The sequence below is a fragment of the Protopterus annectens genome, chromosome 6.part0, assembly GCF_019279795.1.
Source record: "Protopterus annectens isolate FY-2018-M chromosome 6.part0, PAN1.0, whole genome shotgun sequence".
Classification (NCBI taxonomy): domain Eukaryota; kingdom Metazoa; phylum Chordata; order Ceratodontiformes; family Protopteridae; genus Protopterus; species Protopterus annectens.
This window is the reverse complement of record NC_056737.1, coordinates 278,342,879-278,356,947: the sequence shown is the minus strand read 5'-3', so window position 1 is coordinate 278,356,947 and position 14,069 is coordinate 278,342,879. Positions and strand designations below refer to the sequence as shown.

General features: G+C 37.8%; 1 protein-coding gene across 1 annotated transcript in view; it reads right to left on the bottom strand.

Moving 5' to 3' along the window:
- CEP128 (centrosomal protein 128) overlaps nt 1-14,069 on the bottom strand; it is a 2,208,485-nt gene that overhangs the window by 1,770,442 nt on the left and 423,974 nt on the right. The window contains exon 9 of the mRNA XM_044074035.1: nt 8,090-8,206. Coding sequence (XP_043929970.1) covers nt 8,090-8,206 — 117 coding nt within the window. The remainder of the gene's footprint in view (nt 1-8,089; nt 8,207-14,069) is intronic.

Sequence of the window (14,069 nt, the reverse complement as noted above, 5' to 3'; positions counted from 1 at the left end):
TGCCTTACACAATATACCAGAGACACTCTGGTCAACAGGAAAATCAGATGTAGGACTTATTCATACAGCGGGACCAGTTACTATCACGCCAAAGTCAGCATTTAGACCACAGAAAAGACAGTATCCCTTAAGAAAAGATGCAGAGGCAGGAATCAAACCCATCCTAGCAGATTGGCTGATTCACCATGTAACACACCCTTATTTCCTGTTAAAAAAGCAAATGGAGAATGGCGTATGGTCCAAGATTTACAAGCTGTAAATGACGCAGTAATACCAAGGGCACCTACGGTGCCAGACCTACACACCCTGTTGAATGATTTAAAACCTCAACAGAAATATTTTTCTGTGGTAGACATTAGCAATGCGTTCTTTTCGATACCAATACACCCTGACAGCCAGTATTGGTTTGCATTCACACTTCCAGGGAAAAGGTATACATATACGCGACTACCACAGGGATATTGTGAAAGTCCAACAATATTCTTACAAGAAATGGCAAGCAACTTGGCGGGATTTACCCCACCAAGAGGCAGTCAGATTTTACTTTATGTTGATGACATCTTGCTGGCAGCCCCCACCCAGCAAGATTGTAGGGGAAGATACCATAGCGCTATTACAATTTTTAGTCGCTGAAGGACATAAGGTAAACAAAATTAAACTGCAGCTTTGGAAAAAAACAAGTCAAATACCTAGGATATGTGATATCGAAAAAAGATAGAACATTAGATGAGGACAGAAAAGTAGCAATTTTGCAAGCACCAAAACCCACTACCAAGAAAGAAATTATGTCCTTCCTGGGTACAACTAATTTTTGCCGGAGCTGGATTCCAAACTATGCCTTGGAATCTGCACCTCTGACTGACCTGATATATAAAAAGCCTATGGCAGCACAGGATTTGTTATAATGGACACCAGAAGCAGAATCTGCTTTCTGCAAACTGAAATAGTTAATAGCGTCCTCATTAGTTCTAGGATTACCAAACTACCATAAACGTTTTTCCAAACTGTAGATTGTAAGCAAGGTTATATGACATCAGTGTTAACACAACAGCATGGGGACAAGCAACGCCCCATTGCTTACTATTCATCACAACTAGACCCAGTGGCACGGTCCTTACCCTACTGTGTACAAGCAGTAGTTGCAGCTGCAATGGCAGTACAGACTTCGGCCTCAGTAGTTTTATTCCACCCTCTCACTTTGAAATTGCCTCATGCAGTCGCGATTATTTTACTGCAAGAGAAGGTAGCATATCTTTCCCCTATTAGGCATCTTTCCTGTATGACTATATTGTTCAGCCAACCTCACATGACAATTGAACAATGCACGACTTTGAACCCTTCTACCTTGCTCCCAACCCCTGCAGACGGCACACCACACCGCTGCCTGCAGGTGATTGAGCAAAAGACACTACCTAGAAAAGATCTCACGGATGTCCCCTTGGATGATGCCGAGGTGACATACTACGTGGATGGTCCGTGCAAAAGGGGTCCTGCAGGACAGAACCTAGTAGGATATGCAGTAGTTTCTGACACTGAGATTATAGAAGCCAAACATTTACCACACAACTTATCTGCACAGACAGAAGAATTGATTGCCTTGACACAGGCATGTACCTTAGCAAAGGGTAAATGTGTAAACATTTTTACTGACAGCCAGTACGCTTTTTCTACTGTACATGTTTTTGCGCAACAGTGGAAAAAACAGGGAATGATAACATCTACTGGCAAACCTATCAATCATGCACAGTTTATTTTAGATCTTTTAGAATCTATTCAGTTACCTCAGAAAGTAGCTATTTGTAAATGCACAGCTCACACCAAGCAACAAGATAGGATTTCAAAAGGTAATGCGAGAGCTGATACAGCTGCAAAACAAGCAGCTTCAGAAGTATTTCTTTTAAATGAGGAATGAAAACAATGCAGACACTCACTACTCAAGCTGAAAAACAAAGATGGGTAAAATGAGGAGCAATTCTCAAAAAGGGGCTGTACATCTCTAAAGAAGGGAAACCGATACTACCATTTAATTTGTTTAGATATGCAGCTTTGTTGAGCCATGGGCAATGCCATGTCTCAACAGGGGGGGTGGCACAGCTGGGGAACCGAGTGTTCACAACGTATGGATTTACAAACTACTCTAAAAAATTTTGTTTGATGTGCCAAATTTGTAACAAACATCATGCCCAATGGGCGTTAAAGCCCAAGCAAGGGAGTTTCCCTACACCACCATATCCGTTTCACACTATCTGTATGGATTTCATAGAATTGAACAAATGTGAAAATAAGAAGTATTGTCTTGTCATTGTAGATATGTTTTCCAGATGGGTGGAAGCCTTTTCAACCAAAAATCCAGATGCAACTACGGTGGCAAAAGTTCTTGTCAAAGAAATCATCCCTAGATTCGGCATTCCGGAAGGATCTACAGTGACAACGGTACACACTTTGTAAACCAAACCATATAGCAGTTAAGTAAGCATTTTGGTATTTCTTTAAAAAATCATTGTGCATACCATCCACAATTTGCAGGACTAGTTGAGAAGCATAATGGAATATTAAAGAATAAATTAAGAAAATTAATAGCTGAGACTGGAAAGAATTGGCTGTATTGTTTGCCCCTGGCACTGTTGAGCATGAGAACTGTTCCGACTGCAAAAGGATTTACTCCTTTTGAAAAACTGTTTGGAAGGGCTTATTATACACCCCAGTGGAAACTTCTCATGTCTGCAGACCAGGAAGCTGACTATACACTAGCTGAATATATGAGAAATTTGTTGAATTCTAAACATCTGTTAAAGTCAAATTCTGTTTCAGATAAAGAACCAACCGAAACATCAGAAGTGGCAGTGATCCCAGGGAACTGGGTTTGGGTGAAAAATATTAAAGAAGAAAAACTGGACATCACCAAGGTGGGAAGGTCCATACCAGGTGCTTCTTTCAACACCCACTGCAGTCAAAATCGCAGAGCGAGCCTCGTGGATCCACTTGACGCACTGCAAACTAGTTAAGAACTTTGAACTGGACAAAAATCTTACCTCTCCATCGGGGCCCTCAGCACAAAGTCTGGCTACAAAGTGAGGTCAGATCAATAGGACTGATCCGTCTCAACCCCAGTGAAGAAACCATCGGTGCTGAAGGTCCTATTAGGGCAGAGAGTAAGATCACATGTCAAAAGCAAAAATGATAGAATCCAGAAAAATCCAAATAAAACTACTCGGAAGAGTCAGAGAAAACAGGAATGCAGAACAACCATTTCCTCAGAAGTATTGCATAATCATCCTGTTGACTGTACTAGTGACAATAATCTGTTTGTTGTGGCCATTCCTTTTCCCAGCCACACAAACTGAACTGAATAAACGTGGGGTGTTGCACCCAAACTTTAACACTTACCAGGCAATCAAATATGTGTATGCTGAGACCTTCAATGTTTCGAATTGCTGGATTTGCACAGCTTTGCCAACAGCATACGGGGGGTTATTGTTAACTTCAGTCCCCCTAGGAGCCAACAAGACCTGGGAAAATTTAGTCTATGACACATCAGATGTTACATCACAAGATAAAGTAGCATTGCACTTGTCTGTTCGACAGAAGGGGACTGTGTGTTTTTACAAAAATGATGCAGTTCAGGTGGGTTGGAGCAATTGCAATGTGACTGTTTCCTATAGATGCTACAATAAAACTGATAACACAGGTTCCTATTGCAACACAAGCTATGATTCATTTTTTGAACTGATGCATAGGACAACTGATGAAGTAAGACATAATGCTGACCTCTATAAACAACTGATTATAGTTGACAAAAAAATGTTTCATCCAGAACCAGGACATAGTAAAGTTACTACCAAAGTAGACGACTGTTATTTTGTATGTGGTAGGAAAGCATACAAGTCGTGACCTGAGAATTGGTCCGGCAGTTGTTATTTGAGGTACCTGGTTCTGGCCATACGACACACAGCAGTTTTGCCTCAGGGGAAAATTCGAAATGTTCAACGAGAACTCAAGAAGCCTGTCAATCCAGTAGGGCAAATCAGTGCGGGCTGGAAAAACCATCATGCTGTGGGCCTAGGGAAAAATGGACTGTCGCATATGGACTTGGGTGATACTATCATCTCGTGGGCAGGTATACTGCCAGCATATGGAGCAACAAAATCGATCTGGGAACCGAGAAAACTGTCTAAACTTCTCGAAATAATGAGCAATGTAACCTTTTCTGCACTAAAATTGATGACTGATGAACTGACTGCCATGAGAACTGTAGTGCTTCAAAACCGCATGGCTCTCGACTTCACCCTAGCGGCGAGAGGAGGTACTTGCGCTTTAATCCAGGAGCAGTGCTGTTTGTATATTCCTGACCACAAACACGAGATAGACAATCACCTTGAGGTAATTCAGCAAGTGTCAGCTATGACCAAACCAGGAACAAATCCATTGACGGACTTTTTCCAGAGATTGTTTGGGGGGGGGGGGCAGTATCCTGATGAACATCCTGATTGCCATCTGTGTAGGAATGATCCTACTGGTGGTATGTGTTTGCTGCTGCATCCCCTGCATGAAAAGACTTATTAAAGACTTTATAGACACGTCAGTTTCAGAAACTTTATACCAAGGTGCTGAACTTGAAGAATTGTTGAAAAATTGAAAATGCTTTCATAAGTTTAAACTGAATGACTCTCTTAACTGCAAATCCTGAGCAGGAAGAGGTTAGGGGAAGAAAAACTGGTTATGCTTCTTTTGAAAGTAGAACAAAAGTATTAAAAGGGGGGAAATGTTAGAAAAATATGTATTAGTAATATGCATGCTTAGTGCATTCAAGGTTTAAAAGGGTTAATACATTTATTCTGTTCACACTGCATGAATCTGCACAAGCTACTAGAGACATTCCAATCCTGTTATGTCATGAAAATATGCACAGCTATGATCTGCTTACGCTTTGGAAATTAACAGGAAAGCATTTGATTTCTGCTAATGTCATGAAAATGATAATAATAAGTGTTTCATTTCTACTAGTGTCATGAGACTTAACAAAGAGTTATTGATTTTCTGCTTATGCCATGAGAAAGTACACAGCTGCCGAAGCTATTGATAATGAAAACAAAGGCTGCTTGAAAGTATAAACCGTAGTCAGCATTACTTGTACCTAAGCTAGAAATGTACCTTGAATCTAGGTAAAATGTAACACATATATATTAGAACTGCACAATTGAAGAATAGAAAGTTACTAGTGGGCTAAAAATAAGCCCCAAGGCCAGGTTGTTTTTCTCAAATGTTTTTTTTATAATCCAGTCATGTCAGCAGGAAAACCAAGTAACATTTTCTATGTAACACATAGTGAGTTTTAAATCTGAACATGTCAGTAGGAAATCTAAGTAACATTTTCTGTAGAGTAATACAGAAAGCTGTGTCTAACTACGTCAACCATAGAAAAGTAACATTTCATAGAACTGTATAAAAGTAGCATACTGCTCACTAGTAATTTTGACAAATCCTGTATCTGCATGTTTTGTCTCCTTGCTGCAAGTAATAAAGGGTGCCATACTTGAACCTTACGTGAACTGGTATTTGAAGTTTTTTCCTTTGACACAGTTTCTGATGAAGTTCCCATGTTTTGAAATGAAAGTGCTAAAACTGTGGTGAATAAACATTTGGCTGGGACTTTTGGTGAGGTATTTTTTATTTTTAAGTTTACATAGTATGGTGTTTTGTGGTTTACTTTATCCAGTTTAATTGGAAAATAGTTAAAGGTAAGAAGAATTAAATTGGTAAAAGGGTATAACACAGAAAAAAACATTTATATGGTTAAATATGAAAGAAAAAAGAAAAGAAAAAGACGAAATGTTAATAAAATTAATTTAATCGCATTCTTTGGAAAAGAAAAGAGATAATTGTAAAATACTTGCTATAAATGTAAACAGTTTAAATAGCACACTTAGAAGGAAAGCTATTACCGACTGGTGAAAAGAATTAGATATGGACATAATAATATAAGAAGACATTAGATTACTAATGAAAGAAGATAGTAAACAGAAACCTTATGGGGAAATTATACAGTTTAGAATTTAGGTCAAGATACTTGCTCAGGAATAGGAATTCTGATTAAAAAGACAGTTAAAATCCTGGATACAACATTACTAATAATGGGAAAGATAACTATTATAGATATAATATGGAAAGAGAAAGTATGTAAGATAATTGCATTATATATAAATATTATAAACAAAGAAAGCAAGATTAATCAAATTCTGAATGATGTGGTTGTAAATATAGAAATTATTATAGCAGGGGATTTTAACTGTAATTTAAGGGGGAAAATACACACAAGAAAGGAGGTGATGTTAAAAAGGTGATGGAAATTATGAGATGTGGTAAACTGAGTATTTAGGATAATACTGATTAGATATATAGTAGGGGAATATACAGAATGGAAATGAATTATTTTCTGTTATCTAATGGAATAGAGACTATGGAAGAGGGTACAACAAAAACAGGATTTTCAGATCTTAGAGTTATTCGAGTAGAGATAAAAGACGTCATTAAGATAGGAAAAGGTTTAAAAAGGTTAAAAGGTTAAATGACAGAGAATGGGAAGGAAAAGGGGAAATAGTATGGTTAGAATTATGGGAGGATCATATTACTATGAGACAATTTTACAAAGATTGGTCTGAATGGTGGATGTTGTTTAAAAAAAGTATAAAACTCTTATATAGTGTGGCAAAGAGATAAGAGGAAAGAAGTGAAGAAAAATATAATGCTATAAGTGATGAGGCATTTAGTAATTTACGAAAAATAATAACAATAAATATTTTAATAATGAAAAAGAAATGTATGGACTAAACCAAGAAGAAAAAATAATTTATTTAAGTAAAAATATTTTCTTCAGGAAGAGAAAGAAAGAAGTTGCTCCATGCTTAAGTAAAATAAATTTAGTAAAATAATAATAGAAGACAGTGTAATGAGGGAAATGAAAGATAAAGAGGAATGATACGTAGGGATCAAAAAACTATAATGAAAATAGTAGATTATATTAAAAGAAATGTTTAAAGATGGGGAAAGAAAGGAGAAATATTATGGGCAATAAAACTTTTTCTGATCAAGATAATGTGGATTTGAAAAAAGAATACTATTATAGAAATTATATACAAGACTAGAACACTAATAAAATGCAGAAAAGACTTTGAGATGGTCAGCTTTCGCTCTTAAGGGGTTGATAAATCACGGTTTGTTATTTTAAGCATTCACTGATTTAACATAGATCCTATATAAACACACACACACACACACACACACACACACACACACACACACACACACACACACACGTATACACAGACACATATACATACAAATAGATGATCACAAACTGGTCAAAACACTTGCAACTGCATATTAAGTGGGCAAGCAAGTCTGATCGAATATACTGTATTCAACATGCTCTACTTCTGTATATATGTTGAGGATGTTGAGGCTCATTCTGGATCTGTGGGGAGCTTGGCAATTGGGCAATTGTGGGATTTTTGACTACCCCCCCCCCATAGGACTTGTGTTAAAGCTTATCCAGCAATTTCATTGGGAAGGGTTTCAATCGGTTTAGTCGGGATGTGTTTCTTTGCAAGTGTTGTGTTATACAAATATAGATATATATATGTGTGTGTGTGTGTGTGTGTTGAAGAGTGTAAGAAATGAACGTCTACAGCAAAAACTCCATAGTACAACTGATCAGTTTCATAAATTTATTTTAAATGCTTTAAAATGTATAACCTAGTGAAATAAAGAAACACCTAGAAGTGGAAAAAAGTCTTACATATAAATTGAAAATGTGAAGAAAACTCTGAGAAAATGACAAACGAGTAACCAGAAGTACAAATGTACAAAGGTCTACAGTTAAACAAGGATTCCAAAAAGTTATTATAGTAAAAAAAAAATTGTAACAGAGAGGTTCTACAAACTCATTGTTACAACTAAACTCTCAAATTAAAAAAATTTCAACTGCTGAATTCAGTATTTGCAATCAGATTTAATAATGTACATTATAGTATTCAATATCTAACAGCTATGCTGAAGGCAGGAACTACTCCATCACTAATAATGTTCTTACCTCCTGTAACTGTGCTGATATCTGGCCTGAAAAGTCCTGTCGTCTCTCAACAAGTTGTCTCTCTGTCCGCATTTCTTTTTCAATCTCCTGCAGTCGTCTTTCTACTCTGTCGGTAACCTTGGCATAACCACAGAAATTATTTAAAACAATGTATACTTCTACACTACCAATTTGACTTCAACTTCATTAAGATAATTTAATATTAGCCTCAAAATAATAATGCATTAGATAAAAGTAAGTATATTCTCTTGGAAAAAAAGCTCATTAAATGGTCAGGATATCAGTAACACTTGAAAGAAACAAGTACTCTTCTAATGAAGAAGATTTATAGTCTTAAATTTTAGCAAATTTCTATAAATATTCACAAATGAAAAACTACTACTTTGTTCCTTGGCTAGTATTTCAGAATACCAGGAAAGTACACTCAGTCTTAAAAGTCTGTTAGCAGAGACTGTGGAGAATCAAAGTTAGGCCTGTGGGCTACATCTCCTCTGCTCATTACCTTAAATACTAGGCATTTACAGAAACCAGAGTATAAAGGGAAAAAAGCAAATTATAAGCAGGATAAAGAAACTAAATATTACAGAAGAAAGGAGAAAAGACCAAGTTGACTGTGCTAACAGGTTCATAGCTACCTACCGGGCTTTTGATCTGTGATGAACTTAAGAAGCCTAGCCTTCCATTCACTTGGAAGTTTTTAGTCCGTATATGTTTGCATATGAATAACCCAGAGATGGGCTAAACAAGGATATGTTGGGAGATTTACATATTTCCCCATTTATATGAGTCAGGGGTGAATCTGCAATTACCCATCCATTCTTCCAAATTATGTTTGCATAGAATAACATAAGCAATATGCTTTATCTGGAGTGGAAGATGGTTTTACAGAAGTGGTATCCTCTGTGATAAAAACCTGTCTTCCAAAATCTTCTGTTTATTTTGCAAAAGAGATCAAGATCCCTTGAGTAGATATTTATACCATTGGACAAGTGAATGTGTAATAGGTCCGACAGAATAAGGCCTGTTGAAGCTCTATACGTGAGGTAGAGGTCACATCTTAGTCCTGTGTACAATATTAAGAAGAGGGTCATGGCATTGAGACAGTCCACATGATTTTTATGATTTAGGACCTTGATTTTCTTTTAGTGAGAAAGCATTGTGTTCATTCAAGTTGTGACAAATGTTTGGATAGGTACATACTGAAATGGGCATAGGTTCATAGGTTGGTACTAGGCTATAGTCCTTAGGGCCTATACAAGCCTAGCCATAACAATTCCGTGGCTATTTCTTCTCACAGTATTTACTTCCCTGGGAGACTGATGTGATCCCTGGGGTGAATTTCCTATCTCCCATCCAATCATCAAGGTTCCTTTTGAAGACGGCCAAAGAAGCTCTCTGCTTGACATGTATGGGCAGTCTATTCCAGAGTCTGGGGAGTCTCTGAGTTAGGAACTTATCCCTCCAGCATGTTTTGTTCATTGTGATGACAAGGTTTAGATCCCTGGAGCATGTCTCTCTGAGGGATTGGGATTTCTTTAAGTGTAGCATGTCCAACAGCTCTGGATTTGACATGGCCTTGTACATTAAGCAGAATTCGCCTCTGGTTAGACGATATGCGACAGAATATAGGTGGAGTTTTTTTTTTGGACGGTCAGCATACGGCATCTGCTTTAGGCCTGTGATTCTTTTAGTGAGGTATTTCTGCGGCCTTTCCAGTTGTTGCAGATGTCTTGAGAGGTACATATCAAACGGGGTGTTGTATTCTATATTGTACTTAATGATTGGCCTAATGAGTGCCAAGTAGAATGGAATGGATTACATCCCTATATGTGGATGCACAAGTTGTGCAATAAAAAAGGACTTCCTTACAACAGTGGAAACATGGTGATCAAAGGACAGTTCATTGTTGTCATAGGGTTCCCAGATATTTAATTACAGGATCAATTTTTAGGAGAGTTTTGTCAGTATGACAGACAACTACAAAGGGAATCATGCTTGCTGCAGTATATGATTACACACTTCTTGGCATTTAATTTTAGTCCAGGGTTTTGAAACAGACTACTTGTTTGGGATAGCCCCTCTTGCAGGATCTTGGTGTTCTCTGGGGAGTTTATGATGGCACCATGTTTGGAGTCATCTGCAAACTTTGTCAGCCACAAATCAAATATTACCTTTGACCTCTGAGAAGTAAATGCCACAGAGGAGCAGTCCAAGGACTGAAACCTGTTTTGGATGTGGCAGATATGCACACCTGACTTCCTAGGTTCTATTTGAGAACCAATTTGCAATCTGATGAGTTACTGAGTGCTGGAACAGCTTATCTAAGATACCTTAGTGTGCGATGGTGTTGAATGTGTTTGCAGGTCAAGATATGTAGTGTGCAGTGTTTTGCCTCTGCTTCAGTAACTTTTTCAAATAAGTCAACCAGGTTAAGTAGGCAGGACCTACCCTTGATGAATCGAAATGGGATGGGTCATGAGTTTGTACCGTACCTATATCTTTTTTTTTTTTTTTTTATTAATTCCATAATGATCTTTTCCATAATCTTGCAGATGAGACTGGTCAGGCTTATGAGTCTATAATTACATGGGCCCATTGAAATCCCACCTTTGTGCAAGGGAATAAATATTTCTGTCCTCTATTCATCCTGCACAAAGCCTGTTTTGAGGCTGATACTGAATAGCGTCTGTAGAGTATCAGACAAGTCATGCCTCAGTCTGACCAGAAATCAGCCTGGTATGTTATCTGACCCCACACATGTTGTGTTCTTGTCCTTAGATAGCACCTTAAGAACTTGTTCTATTCTTGGGTGATTTAAAGGTGGGGGTGGTGCTTTCAGGTGTGGATATGAGAATTTGAGAATACTGCAGGGGAGGTGAAGTTTAAGCTAAATTTGTCCACTAGCAGACTGGCCACATTCCCTGTGTCTGAGTATGTGATATAATTTACTATTATAGCCCTGCACAGTGCTGGGCATTGTTTCTGAGATTTTTAAAATAATTAAAAAAGGTTCTGTGGCCATCTTTCACCTGGGGTGGCTATTTTTACCTCATATCTGGATTTTGTTGGTTTGGTTGGGGTCTGCAGTTCCTTGTTCAGTTTAGCAAGAGCGTTTTTGCATCTTGAGAGTTAGATTTATTTTAACCTACAGTGAGTTTTTTTTTCTTTTATTATAGAGCCTGTTTATACTTTGATTCTACTATAGGGGGGTTATTTTTTAATTAGACATTATATTTATTCCTGAGCAGGACAGATGCTTCTATTTACATGTGCATAAAACTTTGCATTGAAAGATTCCACATAAGCAGTGTGGTCATCAAGATAGAAGGGGCTTTTAAATTTAGCCTGGTCATCATTCGGTTTTAGTAGATGAAACTTTGCATAATCTGTGAATACAGAGGCACTGGAAGATGCTTCAAGCTTCAGTCTTATGGTGAATGAGTCTAACCTGTGGTCTGATTTGACCAGGGATGAATTTACAATTGTTGGGGAGCAAAGTTGTCACATACTGGTAAGGACCTAGTCATGAATTTTATCACCCATGGTTGGGGTTCAGACTAAATGGACCAGGGAGTTTATATTGAAGAAGTTCAGAAATCTCTGGTCATACATGTTTGAGAATGTGCAAGTCTCCCAGTTTATGTAAGACAGCTGAAGTCTCTTAGGAGAAGGGTTTAATACATAGGAACTCCATAGTAGTTAAGTAAGCAGTATGGTCAGATGGGATCCTATAGTTAGCCATGATATGATAAGAGGTTTTGTTAATAATTAGTTGGACTTGGAGGTGTCCCAGGTCACTATCTTGTCTATTGAGTCTGGAGACGAGGTGGTGTTTTATGAAAATGGTTATACCGTCTTTTGTAGTGCCTCTGTCTAACATGAGAGGCCTGAATGTGTGAAAGCATGGAAACCCAATCCTGCACTGAGTATGTGCTCTCAAGATTTTTTTTGTTTGTTTTGTTTGGAGACTTCTTTTCAAGTGACACAGTTTCAAGCTGTAATAAAATTATTTAAATTTATTTTTTTTTCTTGTTCTTAGGATGTTAAGATTCTTTCATCCTTCATTGTTTCCATGATGATCATCTGCCATCAATGTCTTTAGACTCATCACCTGGCTATTTTTCCCATTGGTCTAAAAATTCAATCTAAGCTAAGTTCAGAACTGTCTACTCCATACTCTCTACCACACATTTCAGGTTTGATAAAATAGCAAGAGGAAGGGTAATCTTAAAGCAGTGCTGAACATTCTTCGGCTGACTAGTTGAAGGTTGCAATAGAGAAAATGCTGCTTAAGTGGCCATATCATGCAACAATTCCCGTCATCTGACGATCAGCTGCACATTGGTACTTCATATCTACAAAGCAGTCACAGAAGAGTTATAAAGTGTCACTTAAGGGATGTTAGAAGGTTACAGTATCTGCAAAAACAAGAGAGACGACACCCAATATAAACAGAGCATGACAAGAAATGCAAAGGGTGTAAGCGTACATAGAGTGATGAAGGGGAATTAATCACAGTATAGGGAGACTTGAAGGAATGCAGAAGGGATTTTATACACAAACGCACACATACTTCTCATAGATGCAGCCTGCCTATGGCATAGGACATCGTGAAATATTCTGCATAATTGCATTCAACAGATGACTGAACAAATAGGGCAGAACTTAAGGCTTTATTCAATAACTGCTTACATTTTGTCACAAGCCCATATTCTCTTGAGCACATATAATAGTTCTCATCCAGCAGGAGCTACTGTGATATACAGACTGATCAGGGGAATCTGCCAAAGTTAGCAAGGAAATTCTCGCACTTTTCCACTGGGAACAGCCAGTGAGTCATGTATATGCAAACTTTATCACCAGCAATGACAGGGAGAAGCAAAGCAGCAGCAGGAACAATGTAATGTAAAATGTATGACACTGGAATTATATAAATCTGAAAATGCTTAAAACAAACAAGAAGACTACACAAAATTACATGTTTTTTGGTGAATAAGATCTGCCATGCTTAAGGTACAGAATTAAAAAATTGCTTCAGGAAGCAACATGTAAAAATGTCAGTAGGCACAAGTATGGCAAAGAAAAAGTAGAATTTTCAGAATCAAGCAGCACAGTGTGAGTTGTAGAGGAAGAAAGCAGTGGTAGCAACACTGAGTTGTACAGCATTAAAACAATGGTCAAAACACTAAGCTACAGAGGAAGAAAGCATTGCTGCAATACCGACAGACTTATGAAGGAAAAGACACTGAGTTATGGAGAAGGAAACAATGCTGGCAACAGTGAGCTACAGAGGGAGAAAGAGCAAAGGAAGAAATCAAGGATGGTAAAACTGTGTGAGATATGAAGGAAGAAAGCAATACTGTCAACACCATCAGTTGTGAAGACAGAAAGCAGTGCTAGTGATACTGTACAAGACAAAAAAAGAAAGCAATACTATTAACACTGTGTGAGTTATAAAGAAAAAAGCAATGATCGTAATACTATAGGAGTTACAGAGGAAGAAATCAGTGCTAGTAACACAGTATGAGTTACAGAGGAAAAAAATGATGGCAATACTGTGCAGGAAATGAAGGAAGAAAACAATGACGGCAACACTGAGTTACAAAGAAGGGCACAATGCTGGTAAAACTGTGAGCTATAAAGGAAAAAGGAGGCAGTCATAACACTGAGTTACAGAGGAAGAAAGCAATGCTGATAGTACTGTGAGAGTTATGGAGAAAGAAAGCACTGGCAGTATGAGAGTTACAGAGGAATAAAGCAATGCCGATAGTACTGTGAGAGTTATGGAGAAAGAAAGCAATGGCAGTATGAGAGTTACAGAGGAAGAAAGCAATGCCGATAGTACTGCGAGAGTTATGGAGAAAGAAAGCAATGGCAGTATGAGAGTTACAGAGGAATAAAGCAATGCCGATAGTACTGCGAGAGTTATGGAGAAAGAAAGCAATGGCAGTATGAGAGTTACAGAGGAAGAAAGCAATGC